The following is a 24,004-nucleotide window of genomic DNA, read 5'->3' as shown; positions in this document are numbered from 1 at the left end:
TGTGATACATTCACAGAACAAAACGTCTCTTCAAGTCAAAGCTGACAAGATGTTCTCCAATCCCATCCATCAAATAATTAGGCTATGCACTTAAACAGAGGCAGGCCCCTCTCCTGAACATTAATACACATATTGTACACACCATACCGTCTTACAAGTGTCTACAAAGTGTATTCAAAGCAGCCAGAGTTTATACATTTTAGTTCACCTACATACACATAGTCTCTCAGGTTCCCCTCGCTCTGAATCTCTCCATGTATTATGGGCTTAGTCACGGCAGGTTGCTTCAGAGGAAATGACATTTCACTGCGCAGGGCGGCAGCTTAGACACGCAGCCCAAGCCCCATCAGCACTCTCCTCCTGCGCTGAAAGAGCCGGAATAACGCACCCCATTTCACATAGGCCTGCGCGAATCAGCCGGGAAGATCGGATTAAAGATCCCTTCAGAACCAGACCGATTCAGGCAGAACATTTAAGAAAGGTCCTATCAGACAAGCCCAGAATCCTGATCACATTTCACACAATCTGAGCGTTGAGCTCAGGAGTGAAACATCATATTTGGGGGATCAAAAGGAATGTGTTTGAATTACTGAACAATATTACATCCAGGACAAAATGACTCAGACATCTACAAAAGTTCTTTGAACAGAGCCAAACTTTCAATGGCGATTTAGAAAAGAGGTCAATATGCATGGGGTTCAAGATACTTCTTGTAAAATGTAAAAAAATAAAATAAACTGTTACCCATGATTCATGATTAATTAAATTAGTTCAGATCTTCAAATGACCTCTGACCTCTCTGTCACAAAACTGAACCAGTACAGACCATGCAGTACATTTTCATGTGCCTCTTAATATTATGTACAAAAGATTAAAGTCACAATTCCCCCGCACCCCTTAAGACCTTAAACTACTTAAGGTTTGGTTTATTGCACGTTAAGCCCAAAACACACCGATTAAGAGAATAGGGACAACCCTTTAGACCATAAGCCGGGAGCGCCGACCATTTTTCCCATCATTAAACTAGCAAAAGTGGATTCGGAAACGCAAGCGCACTTGTGGCATGCGCTTTAGACAATGCGCTTGGATATTTACAATAGGGCCCTAATTTTTTTTCAATCACATAATGTTTATTTGAGGTTTCAGACATTTAAATAGACATTTAATATTAAGTAGATTTAGGCACTGATGTCTATGGAAGCTGCAATAATAATCCTTTCAATTATAATTTGATGAAGTGTTTCTCATATCAGATACACATTGTGTATGAAACAAAGTTCACTCTATTCTTGTCCCAGTACACCGGCCGCAAAATTGATGAATTTACATGATGCAAATCCGACAGATCCTCTGAATTGCTGTGCAAACTAATCGCAAATTATATCAACTAACATGATCATTATAAAGGTGTTTAAATGACACAACACATTCAATTCCACATATTTGACAACCGGAAAATATCATATAATTCATGATATAAGTTTGTGAATATTTTGAATAAAAAAGGAAAAAGGAAATAAATGCGATACATAGGCTATCTGTCTGTATGGCTGCATGATGCATCGGCAATAAAATAATATGTTCTAAAATAGCGGTCACGCTGGGGACTCAGCTAGAATATAGAGTCCCTAGTAGAGTGGTTCTCAACAGGGGGTGCAGTGGGCGTTCAGAGAACAACAGGGGGGCGTTGGAAGCAAGCTTTTTGAAAGGGGGGCATTCAAGTGTTCATGGGGGGCGTTCACGAGTTTACACCAAAGATCAAGGCAAGACAAGATTAAAATGTTGTCATTCCCCTTGTAGCACGCGCAAGTGACGATACTGTCAACCAATTCTAACATTCTAAAATTTGTCATTTAATGCGACATGTAAGCTATGTATCATTTCTTTTGCAAGGACTCTATTATTTTTCCAGTCATAGACCAGCGCTCAAGCACTGACTAGAATCCAGCGCTGACTAGAATCATGCAGCGGAGGAATGGAAAGTTGACAAGCAATTAAAAAGTATTGACTTAAGAACCACATATATATTTTCAAATATTTCCAATAAATCATGTTCCCATTCACTCCGGCGACGAATTTTAAAATTAAACAAACTAAATTCTATTTAGGTAAAAACTTTTAGCCTACATTTTTAGGCATTAACTAATGCCAATGCCTAATGCCAAAATGTTTTCTTTGTTGACCAAGTAATTTAAGTAATTTTACTGGCATTATTGTTAACTCGCAAGACTGTAAGGAGAAAATGACAATTTAATGGATAATTTAAATATATTCTGTTATCACATTTTGGAAATGTATTAATTCCGCCGTCACGTCTGAGCGCGAAACGCTGCTTGGATAGTTTCTAGATAGTTAAAAATAATTAACAATACAATAATCATTTAATTGTTCATATGTCTTTATTCTTGTTAGAAGATTTTTTTTTTTTTACTGATTATGAACACAAATTAATCATGTTGTAATTGTATTAATTATACCATTGATGAAAACAAGCTGATACCAAGGTATTTTAGGCCTACAAATCTATCATAATTGAACAATTCTAAAATAAACAAAATGTTTTTAAATGTTGGCTTTATTAAACTATGTTTTAAATGTGTGAATAAACAGTCTCATATGTCTATTTATTTTTAATATAGGCCTAATATTTATTAATTTATTGTTCTATTTTATTTAACATTTTTACATTTAACATTAATAATCAGACATCAAACAAGAATTGCACAACAATTTTAAATGTCTACTCATTTGTCCATTTTAAAATGATTTATTCATTAACATTTTTATGTTTTAATTAAATTGATTTCTGCTATTCCTTATTCTTTCGGTTTATAAAGTGTCACACCAAATCCTCCATTCCAAGTCTTCCATCCATAATAGCCTCTGTGACATTTAGTCACTTATCAGTTCAAAATCAGTCCACAAACAGTGCATTTAAAAAAAGATTTGTCAACTTTTGCGCGGGCAAATATACTATCATACACTATCATAAAAACAAGATCAGGCTGCTGATTCTTGCTTTTCCAACAACATATCTCCTTGAGCAGGGATTCAGTCAGGTCATACATGCAGTCTAAGTACTGCAATCGCTTGGATTTGCATGCCTCAGGGCAGGCGCACTAAACTAACGTATCTACAACCCTCACACTAATTTTCAAATCAATTTTGAAAGTTCGAATTCGAGGGGCCGTTCACATATCGCGTTTTATGCGCGTGCAAATTCATTATTTCAAATGTAGGCGCGCGGTAAGGGCGCTCATAATAGAAGCGACGCGGTCGGTTGAAAACATCTCAACTTTTCAGAATACCGCAAGCGCACACCAGGACCTGGATAATGGATAAGGGGGCGCTGGCCCAAAAAAGGTTGAGAACCACTGCCGTAGTATCTAACCCGTAACCCCAGCTCGGGGTTTGCGGCAAAAATTCCTCTGAAATTAATAAAATGCTCCCAAAATTCAAGATAAAAAATGTGCCTGTATGAGTTCTTGTTTTAATATTTATTATAGCCTATATTTATATGGTTATAAGTCAGGATATAGAGTGCTGTTTTCCAGAACATCTTGGAAACGTGATATCATATTGATTTTATTAACAGTGCAGAGCTAAAAAAAATCTACGGCATCTGAAAGTTGGGTAAATGTACGTTTTTGACCAACTTTTCCACTTTTGATGTTATTATAATGTGAAATTACTATTGTAGCAATTAAATATTCGTTTACTTATCACCAAAGTTCGCTCTATTTGGCTGTAGATCATTAAACCTAATGCTGACTTCCATAGTAGGAAAAAAATACTATGGAAGTCAACTGGTACATCAACTGTCTGGTTACCAAATAACATTATACCACTATAATAACATTTCCTGCTGAATTATCCACTAACGTCATTTATGAAAGCATTTTAATGAAACGAGAGAGCGCGTCCATGGTGATAGAAGAGATGTGCGCTGTATAATGCGTTGCTATTGACGACGGTCATATAATTGAATGTGTGCTTTAAAAAAAGTACATAGAGCTGCTAATTTTATTTGTTGTTTGTTGATTTCCAAATATAAAACTCGTTGACATGTTTTCAGTGTGCGTTGAGCGTTCAGACTGTTGCAAAGGCCACCTTTGGTGGTTGTGTACATGTGTGAAAAGGCTGTCAAAAGCCATTAGGAATTGCAGGTCTCAAAGAGATTAAGCAAAATAAGAAAGAGTCATTAAACCAGTTAGCTTAATAAATTGAGAGCCGATTAGAGATGTTAAATATTTATAAAAAATTAAACAAATCCTGTTTACAGTCTTAGTAATGTCAGCAAATGATAAAGCGTAAACAATGCTCTATACCTCTCAGCTAATTAATACTGAAACAGCAGCAGATAAAAGCACGTCTCAGAATCACTTACTATGTTGAAAACAAAGGCTTATGCACCTAGATCATTTAGCAGCTAATGAATTGGCCTGTAAATGCCTCCTGCAAGACAGACTATATTTAGAACAATAAACAACTCTTAAATGAGCCTAACAGGGTACTGCAGAAGTCAACTGAGGGATTAAACACACAAGTGCAAAATGTAAGGAAAGAGAGAGACAGGGAGATGTTGAAAACATTTCTTTTGTCTCTTGAATCCATACTGCCCCCTTGTGGTCTTAAGTAAAGTACATGTTTTAAAGGGTTAGTTCCTGAAGGGTTAGGGTCATTATTACCTTCATGTCATTCCAAAACCGGTCCCAGAAAGTCCAAAGACTTCCCATTCATCCTCTGAACAGAAATTAAGATATTTATAATGAAATTTGAGAGATTTCTGTCCCTCCATTGAGAGCTATATGCAACTACCACTTTGATGCTTCAAAAAGTTAATTAAGAGATCGTACAACTAATCCTTATGAATTGAGTGTTTTTTATGAAATGTTCTGAAGAGACAAGCTTGCTTTATATGACGAACAGATTTAATTTAGGCTTTTATTCACATAAATATTCATAAATGTCACATCAGTTATGGTAAACAGAAGTATGCTTGCTTGACATGCAAGAACTAATAAGGTTAATTATCATGTGTTACACTGCACGTTTGAGCCAGAGCCGTTGAAAAATTTGCAACATACTTCACGCGGTCTCAATAGTCCAAACAACTCACAAATGTGTTTAAGCACGATAGACAGCAGTTTCACTATATTTGCAGCAATTTAAATATTAATGCATAATGAGCATTGATTACTATGCTGTCAACTATTACTAGATCTTACTTCATTAAAAATCTTTGCATAGGAGACAGAGTCAACAGAAAATAAAGAATTCTAAGAGTTTAATCTATCACAGTCCATCAAAATATGCTTCAGTGATAATGGAATCTGGCAGGAGTGGCATAAAGAAGGATCTTCACCCGTTAATAGAAACATACGAGTTATTCTGGAGGTGCCCTATTCGACAGCGTGTATAGGTAATATGATGACCGAACATCTTAAGTGTAGATTTTTATCAATTAAATAAATGTAATATATTATAGATCAATAATTCTTACTTAATATGTTGTTGTTGTTTTTTTGGTAAATAATATTAATAAATAATAATATTAATTAATAATATTAATTAATTAATAATAATATTTGTGCAATAATTAGGAAAAGTTCCATGTAAGAAACTAATAAATAAAAGGCCCAAAAACACACTACTACAAATATTATTTTAATACAACAATAATAATAATAATAATAATAATAATAATAATAATAATAATCTCAAAAACAAAACAAAAAAATATCTCCAATTAAATTACAATAATTAAAATTAAATTAAAATTTTATTATTATTATTATTATTATTATTATTATTATTATAAGCAACAACAAAAATGTATTAAAAGAAATAACAAAAATGTTTATTATAAAATATGATCATCATCATAGTTATCAGCAACTACAAAAATATTATTATTATTATTATTTTTTAGTATTATTAACAACTGTTACTACTAGTACTTCTTTATTCTTTATACACTACTTGTTCTATATAATTTATTTTTATATCAGTAAATGTAACAGTTCTGTATGGCTGTAATAAAGCGCATAGCACAACTTTGAAGTAGTAGTATTTAAATGAACTAAAGATAACTTGTTACATCACTCGCTAAGTGCAAGATCAGATGATATCTAAATAAAGCCAAACCTCTATTTCATTATCCGTGAGAGCACAGGAGTCTTAAACTAAAGATAGACACAACACAGGGATCTAGAGGAGATCCACTGCCGTCAGGAGGGAGAGTTAATCATTCAATTACTGTGCATGTGTGAGACAAGCGACTGATTTATATGTAACAGGTCAGGATAAAACTGGCTTTAGCAAAGACACTGCCATAAAGATACAGGAAAAGCATTTAACCTGAATACTTTAGAAGAGGTTTGATAAAATCCCTAACCTTAAGTATGAGCAATTACTATGATGCTTGTTTTAGGAACCATCCCAAATACTGGCAAAATGTTGGAATTTATTTAGTACCTAGTAGACCACTAGATGTCACTCAAAGCCCAGCTCAACCTGAAGCGCAGTCAATTACGTAAACTGCTCTTCTCTATACAACTACATCAGAGGAACAACCTACGCAAGTATGAAGAACAATGACTTAGCCTTGCTCTAATGTATACATGCTGCTATTACATAATATCTGAAGTCACAGTCAAGTCAGCATGTCTGTGTGTGGGGGTGCAAGAGAACGCTGGTATTTTACATTTGATTACTGTTTCAAATCCAGCCTAACTCGTTTTGTATTCAACAAAGCCAATCTGACATAGTGAATCAGAACAAACAAACAAAAAAGAAAATGAAGGGCAAAGTCACAGCCTGCTTCACTGGGATCAAAAGCTGGAATGTTAAGCGGCACCGTTCCGCATTCCCACTCGATCAGGGGCTTTGAAAAACAGCTGAGACAGAACAGGACCTCTGTTCAGAACGGCGGGGCTCGGAGTCACACTCCTGCAGAGTCACGAGTAAGAGCCACAGGGACTAATCCCTAATTAGCAAGGAAATAATTAGCAGGATAGGGACGGAGAGATCCTGTCACACGCACAAGCACACATAGAAACCAGCAATAAGCAGTACAGGAACGATAGGTTTATCGAAACACACAAAGCAGAGGAAAGATTACAAACACTCACAAAGAAGTGAACAGCATTATGTGGGACTTGCAGAAGCCACAATCTCAGAAAAAGTTTTTATACAGTCGCATTACAGTTGCGAGAATGGGTGTGGTTAAATATAATGGGCTGGTAACGCAAAAGTTGCAGGTCCAAATCCCAAAAAAGGGCGATCCATGTAAAAAAACTAACAAATAAAATGCCCAACGACACGGTACTACAAATATTATTTTAATATAATAATAATAAGAATTTTACAACGAATATTACAACAAAAATGATCAGCAACAATTAATTTTATTATTTTTATTATTATTTTATTATAAGCAACAACAAAAAATATTTTCAGAATTATTATCAGAATTATCAGAAACATCAAAAATGTTTATTACAAATTATTATTAATATTATTATCAGCAGCATTATTATTGATGTTATCAGCAACAACAACAAACAATTTTTTTCATTATTAACAACTGTTACTACTTGTTAGTAGTACTTCTTTATTCGCTAATTAGTCTTTATATACTAATACTTTATTTTTATATTAGTAATATTCATGTTGTTGTATATTTTTTTTTAAATACATTTTTTTTGAGATTTTAAAATGCACCCTAAGGGGACCGCAAACTAATTTTGGGAAGATAACTTTGTACTCACTATGCTGTTGAGGTCTGACTCATAACTGCTGCAACGGTGTATATGTGTGTTGTGTCCCAGTGGCTCCATGCCCTCCTCATCCCACATGTATGTTCCTCCAGAGCTGTTAGAGGGGGAGAGCTCCGAAGAGGAGGCCGCATGACGATCCACATCAGGGGACATGAGCGGCGGCGGGCGCCCACGGAGCAAACCACCCCTTAAATCTGCCTTTCCACCTGAGAGCAGACATGATATCATATAACAGCATAAACAGTGCATGCTTGCCACAAATAGAAAAATATTATCAGCTCTGTACTGTTTGTCACATAAATGCACGAAAGGCAGGCACAACACTTAGTTATACTGTACCTTCCAGCCCAATCCCAGTCCAGTCCATGGTCTCATTCAAGAAGCTCTGCAGGCGTGTCTGGGTGGGTGTGGCTAAAGGAATTTTGTTATGCAGGATGCCATTCTGCGATTGGTCCCCTATGTTGTCAAAGTCATCTAGGAACTCCTCACTGGTGTCATTCCTCTCAAGAGAAGATGCAGAGGAGAGAGACATGTCCTCCGTTCCATCCCCAGAGTAGCGGAGGTTCCCATCCAGCCCCGGATCTGTCGCATGCTCCTCTGGGGACACCGTAGAAGCTGATGCCTTTTCACAGCCACAAAATGGGAAAATTCAGTCTTGTTTCAATGTTTGATTTCTCTGTGGTAGCTCCAGTAGAGCTACTAATAGCTATGTAAATATTATTAAAATTTGGAAAAGAAACATTAACTGAATACAAAACTATAAATTGCATATTTGGCATAATCATTTGAGACACAATAATAACTAATAAATCTTTAGATAATAAAAACCATACATATAATAAAGATTATAATAATATAGATTTTTAATTTGTTAATATTGTTGTACTATATTGCTAATATTGCTATTATTTTTATGCACAGTTGGTCCCAAAATTAAAGAACTGATAACACATAAAAAAAACTGTGAATCTCTGTAAAAAAAAATATGGGTTAAAGAAAGACTAAATTCAAAGATTGAAAAGATTGATTTGTTCACAATTTCAATCGACATGAACTCGGATGTTCCACAGTAGAAAAAGTCATAAAGGAACTATTTCTTGAACCATCCAAGAAAAAATATCAAGATGCAAGTAATTATGCATGTTAAAATAAATGATAGAGTCAGACACTCACACTCTTTTTGGCACAGTGGTGCAGCTCTGGAGTGAGTGGCGGGGTTATAACATCACTCTCCACAGGGTACCTCCCAACCACTAGAGGGCACTGCGGTTTGGCAGCAATTGGTCGATTTAGCCTGCAGGCCTGTAACGAGTGCTTTGTCAGTGCAGAGTTAGGCAGAAGTGGTCTTCTTATGGAATTAGGAGGCGTCAAGCTCTCTAAAGAAGGAGTCCCAGTAGATAGTCTATCTGTTAACCCCTTTCCAAACCCCAAGCCCCCTAAACCGAACACTAGCCGGCCCTTGCTGAGGCTCAGGGAAGATTTGAATCCAAGTGTTCGCGGAGGACGCAGCTGGGTATTAGCTAGCGGTTTGGCTAGCTCCACAGCCTTGTTGAAAGAAAAGGATCGAGTCATGGGTGCGGACGTTGGTGAGGGCAGTTGCTTGAAGTGGGTGAAGCTCTGAGAACGCACCATGTGGTCAGGCACGGCAGACTGTCGTGAGAGGCTATCGTTGGACTGGGACAAGCTGTCTCTAGAGGTGCTTCGAGTCGAGCTAGAGTTCGCCCTTGGTCGCTGGAGCCCCGAAGAGGCTGCTTGGCCTGGTGAAGACCCCAGAGATGATGTCCCATTTTGAGTTGGCTTGGAGCTTGAGTTTTTTTGGGATATGTCCTGACTTTTCGAGGTGATCTGAGTGTTTTTGGGCGTTGGTTTAGGACTAGGGATGGATTTAGGGGATTTGGCTACAGGTTTGGGGCTTCCGGTGGACAATGAGGAGGCAGACCTGCGCACTTTGGTTGCAGGAGTAGAAGGGCTTTTTAACTCCCTACTTCCTGGAGAATGCTGGGAGCCAACTTCTTTTTTCTCTTCTGGTATACTGCCCGCGACTGGGATTGAAGGGTCCACTGACCCGTCACTGTCCTTCTTCCATTTCATGGAAAAGGAGGAGGCTCTGACCACTCCGTTTGGCCTAGCAGGGGGATTTTTGCTCTCTTGGGTGAGCGCAGTCTGGGTTGTACCATTGGGAAGGGGTGAGGGGGTACCATTGACAGGACGCGCACCAAATTTTGGCAGTCTGGAAACCATTGAGGACTTACTGCGGACCTTCTGTTCCATCAGCAAACAACAGAGTCATGGATAAACATGAAAGGAACACCTAAAGAGAAAAGAGAGGGACAAAGAAAAGAAAAAAAATCAATTAACACAATAAATTAAATCCTTTCGCCCTGTGGTGTGACATGCTGTACAATACTTAAAGCATTTGACATTTATTTTAATAAGTATTATGCATCAAGATTTTATGTCCTCATATTAATTAAACTGCATGGTTTATTTACTTTTTAACATTTGTGACACCACAGAATCATTTAAAATGAACTGGTCAAAGGGGAAAATGTATGAAGGTGATATGATGCCATAAAGAATGGCATGTGCCGGGTAAGATTTGTGAAAGTGTACAGAAGATTGCAAGCGTAAATTAAATTTGCGTGTGCAAAAGAAGATTTGTAAATGTGTAAATCGCCTTTCAAGTGTAAGAAAAAAATATTTGCAGCATTTTACTGTTATTCGTAAGTGTATTGTGAAACTTCAGCTTCATGCTTACGCAAAATAAATAGGACCTGTATTCTTCTGATTTATTAAGCAATTATGATTTATTTATCTATTTAACATGTAGGCTATGTGTGCATTTAAAGTACAATTTCGGCAACAAGAATGATGCTGAGCCAAATGAAGAAAAAGATGTGTTCTGGAGACTGGCGTGTTTATTGAACCAATCAGATAAGAGTAAAACGAGAGTCAACGAGAAGCTCATTTGATTGGCTACATGAAGAAGGAGAATCGTGCCAAAACTGTAAGCGCAAGTAAAAGGAAGATGCAGCTGTACAAATCGGGTTATTTCGGGAACTTTTTTGCCGCATATACACAACAAGTTATTCAAACATTTACAACATATTATTTTTTTACACAAAGGTTGATTTTACGCGATCAATCTGTTTTGCAGTTCCTGACTCGATTGCAAACTGCTGTTCACAGGCTTGCAGTGCTTTTGGCCGTGTTTGTGCGAGAAAAAAAAAGTGGCAAAAGTGTAAGAATACAGGTCCTATTTATTTTGCGTAAGCATGAAGCAGCAGTTTCACAATACATGCATTGCACTTACGAATAACAGTAAAATGCTGAAAAAAAAATTCTTACACTTGAAAGGCGATTTACACATTTACAAATCTTCTCTTGCACACGCAAATTTAATTTACGCTTGCAATCTTATGTACACTTTTACAAATCGTACCCTGCGCATGCGACTCTTTATGGCATAATATTACCTTTATAAAAATGTTTAACAAATCTATAAGAATTTGACCTAAGATTTAGAAAGATACAGAAACACATTATGCATCAACTTCCTCTTATAACAATCAAAGTTTTTCTGCTTGAGAGACGAAACTTTTTTTTTTAGAAAAATCACAAACATGAATGATGATGAGTAAATGTGACAATACCTAGAACTGGATTGAAAGCATTTTATTTGTAGAGAACAGAACATACAAAAATAATGCAGTATATCAAACAGAAGTAATCAGTTGCTCATATCTCGTAAATTATCATATTTATGTAGACGACCAGCTTTGTCCATGATATTTTTTCTAGTCGAGCATCATAGTAGCTTAGTAATTCACTCAAAGAAAAATCTGTCAAATTAGGGCCCACTGTTTAAATAAAGGAATTTTCCTTTCCTTTCCTGTATTTTGAATTGCATATTGCATTTGGGCTTCTGTTTTATTTCAAATGTACATCAAAAAACACTTCCTGTTTTACAACACTTAGGGCATGAAAATAGGTGGCAGGGTTTTTTTTTTACTTTTGAATGGAATAACCCTCGTCTACAGTTTTTTTGTGGTGATCTGGTTGGAAAGTTTCACGGCACGTGACAGCAAACTAAATCAGGATGAGGATACAGGATCTGTTTAAAGGGATGAGCAGAACTAAAACTCACATATAGGATGTATTAAAGCATGTTTAGAGATTGAAGTTCATAATTAACAAATTAATTAAAAGTCTGCTCTGCAGAGTACAGACTGACAAGCAGGGAACAAAATGAAACCTTATTAAGTGTCATATTGTTACTCGCTGCTACTGACTTTAAGAACTGCAACAATAATGTATGGTTTAAATAAATTCAAATCAAAGACATAACCTAAAAAATGATCTACTCAAGAAAATGTATTACTTGTGCATCATCTAAATGCTTTAATTAAAAAATAATAATAATAATAATTAAAAAATGATAGATAGATAGATAGATAGATAGATAGATAGATAGATAGATAGATAGATAGATAGATAGATAGATAGATAGATAGATAGATAGATAGATAGATAGATAGATAGATAGATAGATAGATAGATAGTTTAATGACTAGTTTTAAAAAAAAGTAAAAGCAAAACTTTTTTTTATTAAATACGGAACTGAAAGTGTACTTTTCAAGGTTGCAATACTAGGAGAGGCAGCTGAGAGAGTATCAGAGGAAAAAAGGCAGAGAGTTTTAATTTCGCTCTCTTCTATATTGATTTCTTTTTCAGTGAATTATGTCAAAGGCTCACAGGAAACCAAAACAAGTAAATTCAAGAGTGTGTGTGAGAGAGGGGTTCTGGGCTAAAAGCCAAATCCAATAGCCAAATGAATAGTGCCTCTAGTCTATAATGTCTAACTTCATTTTGTTCTAATTCAGTTTTATTCACAAAAATCAGCCTCGTTCATTCTTTCACAAAAGTACAAAGATAAAAGATAAGGTATTAAGTGTATAGATAAACAGTAATCCATACACAATGACATATTTTGGTCCATTAGAGCACCAGTTTTGAGTATCTGTGGATCACGTTTTCGGTTTACGAGTATGACAGTATAATGGGAAGTGTGTGTTAAAGCAAGGGATGTAAAGGGGGTGAATAGAGCGACCTTTATTCACACACTGACCCACATTCTGTGACGAGAGATTATACTAGCAGTCACACGACACAAATGAATGGACAGAGAGAGAGATTGCCATGCTTTATAATCCTCTTCATTCTGCCAAATCAGGTCAGCCAAAATACACCCTGCCAAAGCCTCTTTACCCAACAACACCACTGGTGACGACCATTATATTTCATGTTTTCAACAGTCAAAACACAAGCAGATTCTATCACTAGATCTTCCCTGTTCAGAAGTGAAATGCCATTCATCATGAAAAAAGTATGGTTTCCACAAAAATATTAAGCAGAACTGTTTTCAACATTGATCAGCAGATCAGAATATGGCTGATTTCTAAAAGATCATGTGACACTGAAGACTGAAATGATAATGCTGAAAATGTTGCTGTCATCATAACAGGATATATATTAAAATATATTAAAATATTGTAATAAAATTATATATAAATTGTAATAATTTCATTACAGTAATTTACTGTATTTAATTGAAAGGGACTTTCAACAATTTTAAAACATCAAAAAACTCGTACTGACCCAGTTTTCGAATGGCAGCCTGTCTGAATATTGTAGAATGTAAAAATATTTATATTTTATAGGCTACTTAAAATCAATGACTTAACTTCAATGTGTATAGTGTTATGTTGTTCTGTTTTTTCTTAATAATATAATTTGCAGTGCTTCATGTTAGTACAGTCTAGTACTTTGTATCTGATTTTTAAAAATGTTCTTGTTTTAAAATGAATATTGCAATGCTGTGAATCATTTCAGAGATTTTGTTTTTAGGTTTTAAACTCTTTACTGAAAGATCTTTTTAAAAGTTTCAGTTACTGTACTGAATAAACTACTGCATAAATCCACATAAACATACAGCATCCATTTAGAGGGCAAAAGAGGGTAATAACTGAAGCCTGGGGTCAGATGATGTCATAGATGGGGTTACTATGGCAACACTTCAGACCATCTGTCAACTGGCTCCTTCCCACACAAAAATCACTCAACTAGAGCAAATAAGACACTAAAACAATCCTTGAAAATGACAGTGAGGATACCTGCATCTCAAGACACACGCAAACCCACCCACGCATATATACAAACACACACCAGCAAACATCTTTCTGAGTCCAAAAGACATCCAGATGAGAATTATTATGGGTAACTAGAGCCAAGGAAACAAGGCGAGTCACTTCAGATCAAACAAAGTAGAATTTGATGAGATGTCTAAATGTGATTTCAAATGGACCTCAGGCCACAGCAGAACCCCTCTACCAGTGTCTTCAGATAAACGACTGCCTTTACTCACATTTCCACCACCAATTCCAGCAAAAACAAGAGGGTATTGTTTGTGTCTCTAACAGTCCAACCTTACACACTAAAAAATATCTTTCAAAGTCGTAAATAAAGATTACTGCAGAATGATTGAACAAAAATATATACTAATTCCATCCTTATACTTAAAAAAAAAATCATGTTTAATTTGTAATTTAATCAATGTGTAATTTGCAGTTTCTTTTGAATTAATTGTGAAACTTATTTACAATTTCGGAGTAAATTATTTCAACACTTGGGCAAAAGTTAAATGTTGAGAGCAGGGGGAAGAACAGAATGATACATTTTACCAAGCTGGCCACTTTTCTGATATATCCCAGTCGGCTAGAGAGCTAACATAATGTGTGCACAACATGTGACGGACTGACATTAAAATCAATTAGACACAGTTATCTTTCTGTCTGACTGCAGCTCTGTACTGAATCCGCTTGCCCTTACTGACGGGTCGGTTATGCAAAAAGTCCTCCAGAGCACATTGTATGAGATAAGCTGGTGTTTGAGTCTGACACCAGTTTGTTTCTATCTTCAGCTGAGCTGGCCTCAGGTGTACACAGGTTGGGATTTGTCATAGAGAGCAGCTTATTGGAATAAGGCAGATCTGCTTGAGGGCTGGATTAAATGCATTAAAGTCCACCTTAACAGTCTTTGCGGTGTTTCCAAGTGCGCTTTCCATTTGACATTATTTCTCAACAGCATTTCTTTCTATTGGGTGACTGTAACATCAGTACAGACTAAGGCCAATTTTCTCCTACGCACCAGGCATTTATTCCAGACCAAGACATATTCAGGTCAGACACATAGAAAAACGCACACCGATGTATGTCTGGAGGAGAGCAGTGGGCACTCAGAGTCTGTTAATATTTGATTGATACAAAATTAAGGTGGAAATCCAAAACAGAATTGCAGTCAGGATCTTCATGCATATAACCACGTCTGGCATTTTGAAAAGGGATCTCAAATTTTGGCAGGCATGTGTTTATTGTTCAAGCCACAGTGATCTACAAAAAAAAGACTGTTTTATTTCAAAGTTGGCACTAGTAAAACGGAAGCTTGTTTCTCATTTATATGGCACTAAGGAACTAAACTAATTAAGAAAACAACCATCCGACACACTCACAAAACAAATGTAAATGCGAAATATATTTCTACCACATCAAACAGGGTCTGCCAAAATTAGACAAAATGAAAACAAAATTGGAGTTTTGTGACTTCAAGTCCATGTCTGTTAGCTTTGAGGGTAAAGTTAATGTATTCCTAAAAGTTGGCAAAATAAATGTTATCATTTATTCTTTAATATTTATATATTTTATTTAAGCTTTATTTTAATTAACAAAAAACAGTTATTAATAGTTTTAACACTGATTTCCATTTAAAACAGAATTTAAAAAAGAATTTAAATATATATATATATATTCATTGTAGGCAATAGATTCAGGAATTTATCCAGACCAAATTAGAGTTTTCTAAAGCAACTTTTGGTTAACATTATTCCTAAGTAACATTAACAGAAAAAGAAAGTTGTTTCAAAAGAAGAGCTACTATTTGATTAAAGATTAGGAAGACCAACGATTTTTTTCTTTGTGACTATATGAAAGATAAATCAATCACAATTTGAAAAGTCTGCTGACTGCACTGAATTACATGTAAAATGGTCTCCATACAGTAAAGATTTTATTTAGCACTCCAAAGATTTGGTCTTTGGCCTCGCATCTGCTAGTTTAATGTGAGCTAGCAACTCTTTAGCCAGACTCTCTTGTTAAAGAACGTAGTGATGCTAGTTACAGTAGCCTACAGCAATGTTCTTCAGTTAAAATCAATGTTGTTTTGCACAGGCAGCTAATGAGAAATCCAACAGACTACAGCTGCATGAAGCCTGGGGTTACCAGCGCTAACACTCCACATATAGAAAATTGATTGACAGTGACGATTGTACATAAAAGTACACAGAGCTCATTCTCACCAATATACTGGCCAGGGCAAATTCTTATTAAACTTGAGAAATTGCTTTGAGAAATAAGCAAATAAAACTATACTCTAGTCTCAACCTTCTTATTAAACACAACAAAGAAGAGGATCAGACAGCTGATCCTTAAAAGCAATCACAGTAACGCGAGTCATTACAATGAGCACATTGTAATTAACAGTGATTACTAGAGGAAAAAACCTTTCAGCAGCAAAACCTTATCCTGCTTAAAGTAATTTGATCAGCAAGAACCTACAACATTTATACTGCACTTTAATGCACACAGAAAATACTAGGAGGAGCATAAGAGAGACCAAAGAGACTAAATACAAGGTTTTGTGAAAACTGATCTAAAACCTCTCAAGGAACAATTCTGAATTGAACCTCCTTTTCTTGTTTCTCAATCTCATCTTTCAGCCTAACAAACCTAATCCACTTACGATAATGCCAAATGTCCTTTCCGTTATTGCAAGCAACAAAATAAAGAGTTTTCAGTCAGATAACTTGGCAGGTCTCTTTTTCTTTCCAAGCCATTCATCATTCAGAAGATGTTCTGCATTTTATTCCCCATGACCTGGTCCGTAAGGACAAGGAGCTGCTTAAAAAGACACACATAAAGACAGAGAGAGATGCATTATTCACAACGGCCATGTTCAATGACTCAGCTCTGCACAAAAACAACTATACTAAAATTCATCCAAAATATGTTTTAGTTTTAGTGTTTTAGTGACAACTTATGGCTGTGTGATCAAACTTAATGTGACAGAGGACAATATTCAACAAAGAATGATTTTAGATTTTAAGATTATGATAAACTAAATCATGTCAGATGGTGTCTAGGTTCAGTAAGCAAACAATATTGTTTCAAACCATAGTAATTTCTCTTCTGTGAAGTTCTGTTAAGGTCTTTCAGTTTGTTTTGTGTGGAAACACCAGACGGGCCAAACCTAATATGCAAACAAGTCCATTTGAATTTCAGTCAGGCTGAACATGACATCACCATTGACTAAACAAAAGAACAGATGCTGCGCTGATGTAGTTATTGTATAACAGAGAGCCCAAATAAACATTACTACTCATCCACAGCTTAAAAAAACAGATTTTTAAAAATCCAAACACACATCCACACACTCACGTAAAGCTGCTGTGATTAGCCGCTATCCTGCTAACGCTCACTTTGACACTAAGCGTCTTTCTCAAAATCTGTAGAGAGCTTTCTGTCACTTTCTCTGTCTCAACACATACAAAGTTCTAATACTTAGATTGTGGTAGTAATGGGGGGGGGGGATGAAAGCTGTTCAGAGCTACTGTGACTTCCTGTCTATGTTGCCTTTGGCTCCATCATAGATAAAATTTTAATATGACTCTCCAACCATGATGTCATACAAGCAAATACTGAGGACATCCAAACAAGCTGAATAATCACAGGCTCATTTATTTTTGAACAGGAACTATAATGAGTCATGCAACTTGATGTCAAGAGACACTGATGTTCTCCGATATCAGATTATATTGTGAGTGATTATTATACTCACAAACAGGGATCTGTCCTTTCCAGGATCCAGGACACGGGACCATGAAATGATGATGTTTGTTCACAGATATAGGGCCAGATTTACTAACAGCTTGTGCAAGTGCAAACTCTCTTTTCGTATTAAAAAACAACTTTCAGGATTTACTAAAGACATGCAGTGAAAAATTACAGCTGAAAAAGTGTGGAGAGGGTTCGGCGGCTGACCTTATTGCATATGCATTTGTAGGAATTTCCCTTTCAGACCCAACATTTATGGGAAGAGAGAATTTAAATAAATCATGGAAGGTGATTTACAAAAGTCTGCGCTAGTCAATTTATTGGTATTTGCGCCATTATTTATCACCCAAAAAAGCATGTGATACTAATTTACGCTGCTCTTGGTAGATTGCATTAGTCTTTATAGAAATGATCTGGCTGCGTCTGTGCTCTTTAATTTGTGCGTCGTCAATAAATCACGCGCAGAACTTTTCACTCCCATCTGCACATCTTTGTAATTACGCACGCTCTCATGCTAATTTGCCCTGTTTAGGGCAAATTAACTTATTCATACAGAGAGACATGTGTTTACATAGATGAACACTGCCATAAAAAGGTATATGCAAATGAAACACACAAAAATATGTACAGTTTGGGGTCAGTAAGACACAAAATAAACTTGAGGATGGGCTGACCCTTCACAAACACCCAAAACTATCAAAAAGTGAAAAATATGAATGAGCTTCATAGGAAGGCCAGACACATACACAGACTACACAGAAGAAAGCTGATATTGATAAGAGTGTCTACAATGTAATGCGAGCAAAATAGATTATGGGTGGCAAAACTGCTGTCATAACAGCCACCAATGAACAACTGTACTAAACAAACACAATCGTTCAAAAACTTTTTTTTTTTTTTATGTTTTTTGAAAGAAGAAGCAAAAACAGTAATATTGTGAAACATTAACAATTTAACGCCAGTTTTCTGTTGAATATATTTCAAAAATGTACTTTACTCCTGTGATGGCAAAGCTGGATTTTTGACAGCAATTTCTCTTCATGATCCTTCAGAAATTCTTCTAATATGCTCATTTGGTGTTTAAGAAACATTTCTTATTATTATAAATGTAATATATTTTAGTGGAAACTTTTTAGGGTTCTTTTATGGATAACAAGTTAAAAAGAAAAGCATTTATTTTAAAGATACTTTTGTAATATTAGAAATGTCTTTTTTATCAATTTAATGCATCCTTGCTGAATAAAAGTATTACTTGTATCAGGGTTATAAAAAAATACATTATCCAAAAATATATTAATATTTTTATATACACAGGTATACAGTATATACACAGGTATACACATGCATACATGCATACACCATTGTGTTAAAGACTGTCTTAATTTATTGTACTGGTCAATATTTGGCACTTAATTGTTATAATGTAATATAACAATAGAATTTATAATATGATATAATTAAATTGTTAAATAATTTCCCTATTTTAAATTTAGACTTCCTTTGCTCTCATCTGACACTCACTAAAGTTAATCTTTAAAAACACTAATTACTGAATAACAGCATTAAATAGATCTTTAGCCAATCTCAAAATGAATATCCATTTTTCATACTGTACATTATAAAGCTGTGATGCCCAAATTCACTTTTAATCGATGTCTCATTTCAAATAACTGGTTCTAGTTTTAGGGTTTTATTTTTTGTTTATTCTGACAAAATAAAATAGAATTTTAATATCAGCCATCTATGAGTTATAGCCATAACATGAAAATAATTATCGGCTTTAATATCGGGTCTGAATATTACTATCCCAAATCAATGATGTAAGTGTACAGTAATACAAGTAGAACACAACACAACTAAAGTTACCATGCAGAACAGCTGTCTGGCACTAAGGACAGACATTTAGCTGCCTGGATTTAAATTACACTACATTACACTGACTGTAATGCAATATGGGAATCTAGCTCATGGAACGGAGCTCAGGCCTCAGGATGATCACCTAACAGCCATTGCTGTTAATACACACCCTTCAGAGATATCTGATGCTAGGACAGTCACGTGGACAAAGCAGCTATGAGAAGCATTTTATCAGGTACTAGTTGGTGTTCAGCTGGTGAACAAACACACACACAGACGACTGACAGCTGCTGGAACATTCAACACACATGCAAACTAGAGCAATAAACAAAAGATCCTTGCACCTGTCAAGGACACACACATAGCCTGTCAACACAAGTGCCAAGTGAAGAGTTTTAATATTGAGAGGGGGGCGTTGATGCTTTGGCTTAACACCGGCTCGTCTGCATCTCTGAGAGTTCATGGCCATTACCATCAGCACAGTCTGACAGCTATGCAATCTTTATCCACAGAAAGAATGACAAGTGTAGTGGGTGGTGTGTCCCCACCTGGTGCCAAATGACAAGATGACAGATAAATGTTTTGTACTAACATGATTCAGTTGATTCAGATGTGCAAATTAAGCCATATTGTATTGTTTCTAGATATACAGTAGTATGCTAGCATGCATTGAAATATACAGTAAAGCACTTTTAATAAAGGCTTATCCCAAGTCGACATCTAATAGGCATGTATTAAGAAGGGTGATGTTACTTCTGAAAGCATTACTATAATCTCTGGTTATTTCCAGGGCTGGTTACTGAAAGACAAGATCATAGCTGAAGTCATTATGTCAGAGATCAAAGTCTTTCTAAACCTCTACACAGTACATTTTCCCATGATGCACTGTGTATTTCATCACATGGAACTAAAAATACGTAGGTGACAGGGTCACGTGTTCATTGGCATCGATAAATGACACACTTCTAGAAAATGAAACCAAAACACACACAATTGTCTTTCAAGGAGTGAAAATACCTTTAAGCCCAGTCCTATTAAAATGCACTGTTCAGTAAACATGAATGCAACGTGTTTGTGATGTACTACATAACTCGATACATTTTTGAATTACATAAGTTGCTCTGAATACACATATTTGATATGGTTCAGTGAATATATGTGAAAATCTATTAGGTTACGCTACCCTAAAGGCTGTGCTGTGTAAAGTATGTTATCTTTATTCTGTCTGCTGCTTGGATGGACTCTGCTGGAATGAGCAGTTACAGTCTGGAGGGCAAAGGTCATCTGTTCTCAAAATAGCAGTCCAGTTCAACATTAGCAAGAACAACGTCTGAACTGAGCTGAGTGAGCGTGGAAAACCAAGCAAGCTGAGCTAGGCTTTTCAAGAGAGCATTAAGAACAGGCTGAGAACCAAGAACTAGTTCTTATTCAGAACCAGTTCTAATTCTTAAATAAATATCAGACTTGTATGACTTACAGTTCCATAAACATGCCTTCTTTCGCAGGTGTGGACAGAACACCATAAAAAGATTTACAATACTTTTTTGCCGATATTCACAATTTTTAACTTAATTGGCTTTTGTTCTTGAAGTTCTTGTTTGTTGCTGTTGTTGTAATATAATTAGTTTTTGTAAATACACATTAAGTATGGCCCGATTCCAAACCAAATGCCTTAAGCTGAAAAAATGACTCATAAGGTTTTTTTAGTGACTTTTTAGTCACAATTGTGAGCAGTCACTGACTCAGTGACATTTTGAATGAATTAATGAATTAATTATAATGAATAATACTTTTTTTAAATGTGTTATAGTGATATGTTAGATTTACTAAGAGCAATAAATGCAATATTTTTTCAATTATTTCTAACTCAAAATGAATCGTAAACGAATAGGAAGAATCAATTACGGCTCCCATCATGTATGTGCGCACATATACATATTATATTCGAGATGTGACTCACCTGTTCGATGAAAATCATCCGCGTCTATCCATGATGTCAATGTCAATGCTCAAGAGTTCATGGTTAACTTCACAGCTCATGCATTGGGTACTCAGCTGACATTGCATCATATTACACAAGTTATACTCCTGCAAAGCAAATATGTTCCTAAAATAATCCAAAGAAATGAGAAAAAGCTTCCCCTTAACCAGAGCGCTTATTCCAGACTATCGATTAAAAACGTTTAGGCTACTACAAACACAAATTACCGCGTTATAATCAGTCCGAAAACAAATACTCGTATTCCTATTTTAGGATCAATCCAGGATTATAAATAACGAAATATCAGTGATGCTGTACTGAAGTGAGACTCCCTCGTGATGTTTGCGATGTTTCGTCACTCATTCCAGCATCCTCTTCATCTGCACCTTGCGATTCACTTGAGCTAACAAATAAACGCGTCGCGAACGATATCAAAGAACAGTTTGTTTATAACGCTAAAACAAGCAAGATTCCTCTGCCTTGAGCTGATGTATTGAAAGAGCTGGCGCTCAGCAAAAAACATCCCGTCAACCCAACCGAGGGCACCCATTAACCATACCCTGATGCGCGTCGGAAGTGTGACTCTGACTGACGTAGGACGTGATTCACAGTGCACGAGCTTAGAGCTGCACGAGCTGCGCGCTGGCTCTGTGGCCGGGAGCGCGCGCGAGTGTTGAATGGCGATGATGACGTGATGTGTATGGGTTTAACCTTTACAGTCTATGATGGGAACCTTTTTGTATATACTAAACTAAATACATGGAATTTTTATACACATTCTGCAGTTTATATTTATTTTAATTCTCTTGCACGCATTACAAATGTGTGTGATATTTGTTGTCTAGCCTATAACTAGTAGGGTAAAATGTAGGATCGATGGGCCCACAACAATTTTGTAAAATGTATTTGGATAAACATAGGCCTACATGTTACAGTTTTTCTGAATTGCTAAATCACTAAACCCCATTCTCTGAACCAAATTATCAATAGCCTAAACAAATTTGTCGATTAAATCACTCTTTCTGTAAAACATTAAACAAGTTCAGGTAGTTAAAACACTGTTTGCAATCTCATGCACTCTTTTTGCAAAACTCTAAACACATTCTCACTCACTAAAACACATTTCGCACTGTGATGCACTTATGTTTTCAAACACTAAACACAGGCAGGCAAAAGTTAAACACAACTACAACACAGCTGTCATCGTGTACACACTACAACTCAAAATAGTTCACACTTGTTTCTAATGATGTGACCATACCAACTGTACATAGGCCTAATACAAGTGCCAAAATGTACTCAAAATGTTGCACTGAATGTTGATACGGACAATGGATAAGAGGGAGAGGAGGAAGAAAATGTGTATAGAGGAGGTGAACAAGGAGGAAGAGGATGAGGACGAGAAAAAGCAAGGTGTGGAGAATGTTATCAAAGCTGTTATGGCTTTAGGGGAGAGATGACATTGTCTGTGATGTGGACACAGTCCTCAAACCGGACCAACATGAAGACATGATGCTGAAGCAGAATCAATCTCTCTCACTAACCTTGATTTTGCAGTTGCTGTAACATGCTTTTCATTTAGAGTTTTTTTTTTTACTGTAGCCTAACCTTTTTGGCTTTTGCAGTTGGGTTACTCAAGACATTCAACAGGCCTACTATACAATATTCAGTACAATACCACACTTGCAGTGCATACATACAATTTATTCACCTTTCTACTGTAAGTTGTGATTAGGCTACTATACTATTTTACGTAATTGCTAAATTTGTTTAGTAATTTTTTGACTACAATATACTTTTTTCTGTAACTACATGCTTTGGATTCTGTGTTCTCCATTTTTTTGATGATCTGAAAGCACTGTTTGATTTTGCGCAATAATGTTTGATTTTGCCAGAAGAGTCAGGTGTTCTGAATGTGTAGATTGAAGATTTGGTTTTGAGTTTAACGTTTTGAGAAAGTGGGTGATGGTTTCGAGAAATGTGTTTTAGCAATTCAGAAAAACGTAAGAACGTCAGAAAATTTATACGTTTTCACACATGATCATTGGGATTTCATAGTCTGCAAGTAGAACTGAAACATGAGAAGGAATGCAGTTTTTGTAATGGATTGACAGTCATTGCGCTATGATTGACTATATTCATGTTGGATAGAAAACTAAGTGTTTTTTTATATAGTTAGTAGCCTATATGTAGAAAAAAGTTTTTAGCGTTTTGAAATGTAGAGTTTGTATTTATTTAACAAAATGTGGTTTTGGACAGAAAATTAACTATTTAGTTAAATTTGTGATGGATGTGTATTGCTGTGTTAAGAGTTTAGAAAAAGTACTTTAAGTACTGATAAACGCTTGTTAGCAATTGTAATAAGAAAAGGAAAATCTGGAGTCATCAGCGTAATGCGTCTTAAAGTCACAAGGGGGCGCTAATGTCTCTGTATATGCATA

At 35.8% G+C, this 24,004-nt stretch overlaps 1 protein-coding gene across 6 annotated transcripts in view; it reads right to left on the bottom strand.

Moving 5' to 3' along the window:
- The window catches only part of ccser2a (coiled-coil serine-rich protein 2a), a 48,592-nt gene extending 26,436 nt beyond the window's left edge, over positions 1-22,156 (bottom strand). For 4 of the 6 annotated variants that reach the window (XR_014028862.1, XM_081347657.1, XM_081347655.1 and 1 more), the window contains exons 1-4: positions 21,543-22,143; positions 8,955-10,092; positions 8,121-8,403; positions 7,773-7,987 (exon numbers count right to left, since the gene is read on the bottom strand). Coding sequence is in view for 5 of the 6 variants with exons in the window: in XM_081347657.1 (XP_081203783.1) it covers positions 7,773-7,987; positions 8,121-8,403; positions 8,955-10,052 (1,596 nt within the window). In the remaining variant the exon portion in view is untranslated. Of the gene's footprint in view, positions 1-7,772; positions 7,988-8,120; positions 8,404-8,954; positions 10,093-16,634; positions 16,790-21,542 lie in introns of all 6 variants that reach the window. The other 2 variants (XM_081347656.1, XM_081347658.1) reach the window with 2 other exon arrangements.
- Positions 22,157-24,004: the final 1,848 nt, after the last annotated feature.

The sequence above is a fragment of the Scardinius erythrophthalmus genome (assembly GCF_964197995.2).
Source record: "Scardinius erythrophthalmus genome assembly, chromosome: 19".
NCBI lineage: Eukaryota > Metazoa > Chordata > Actinopteri > Cypriniformes > Leuciscidae > Scardinius > Scardinius erythrophthalmus.
This window is presented reverse-complemented; position numbering and strand designations above follow the sequence as displayed.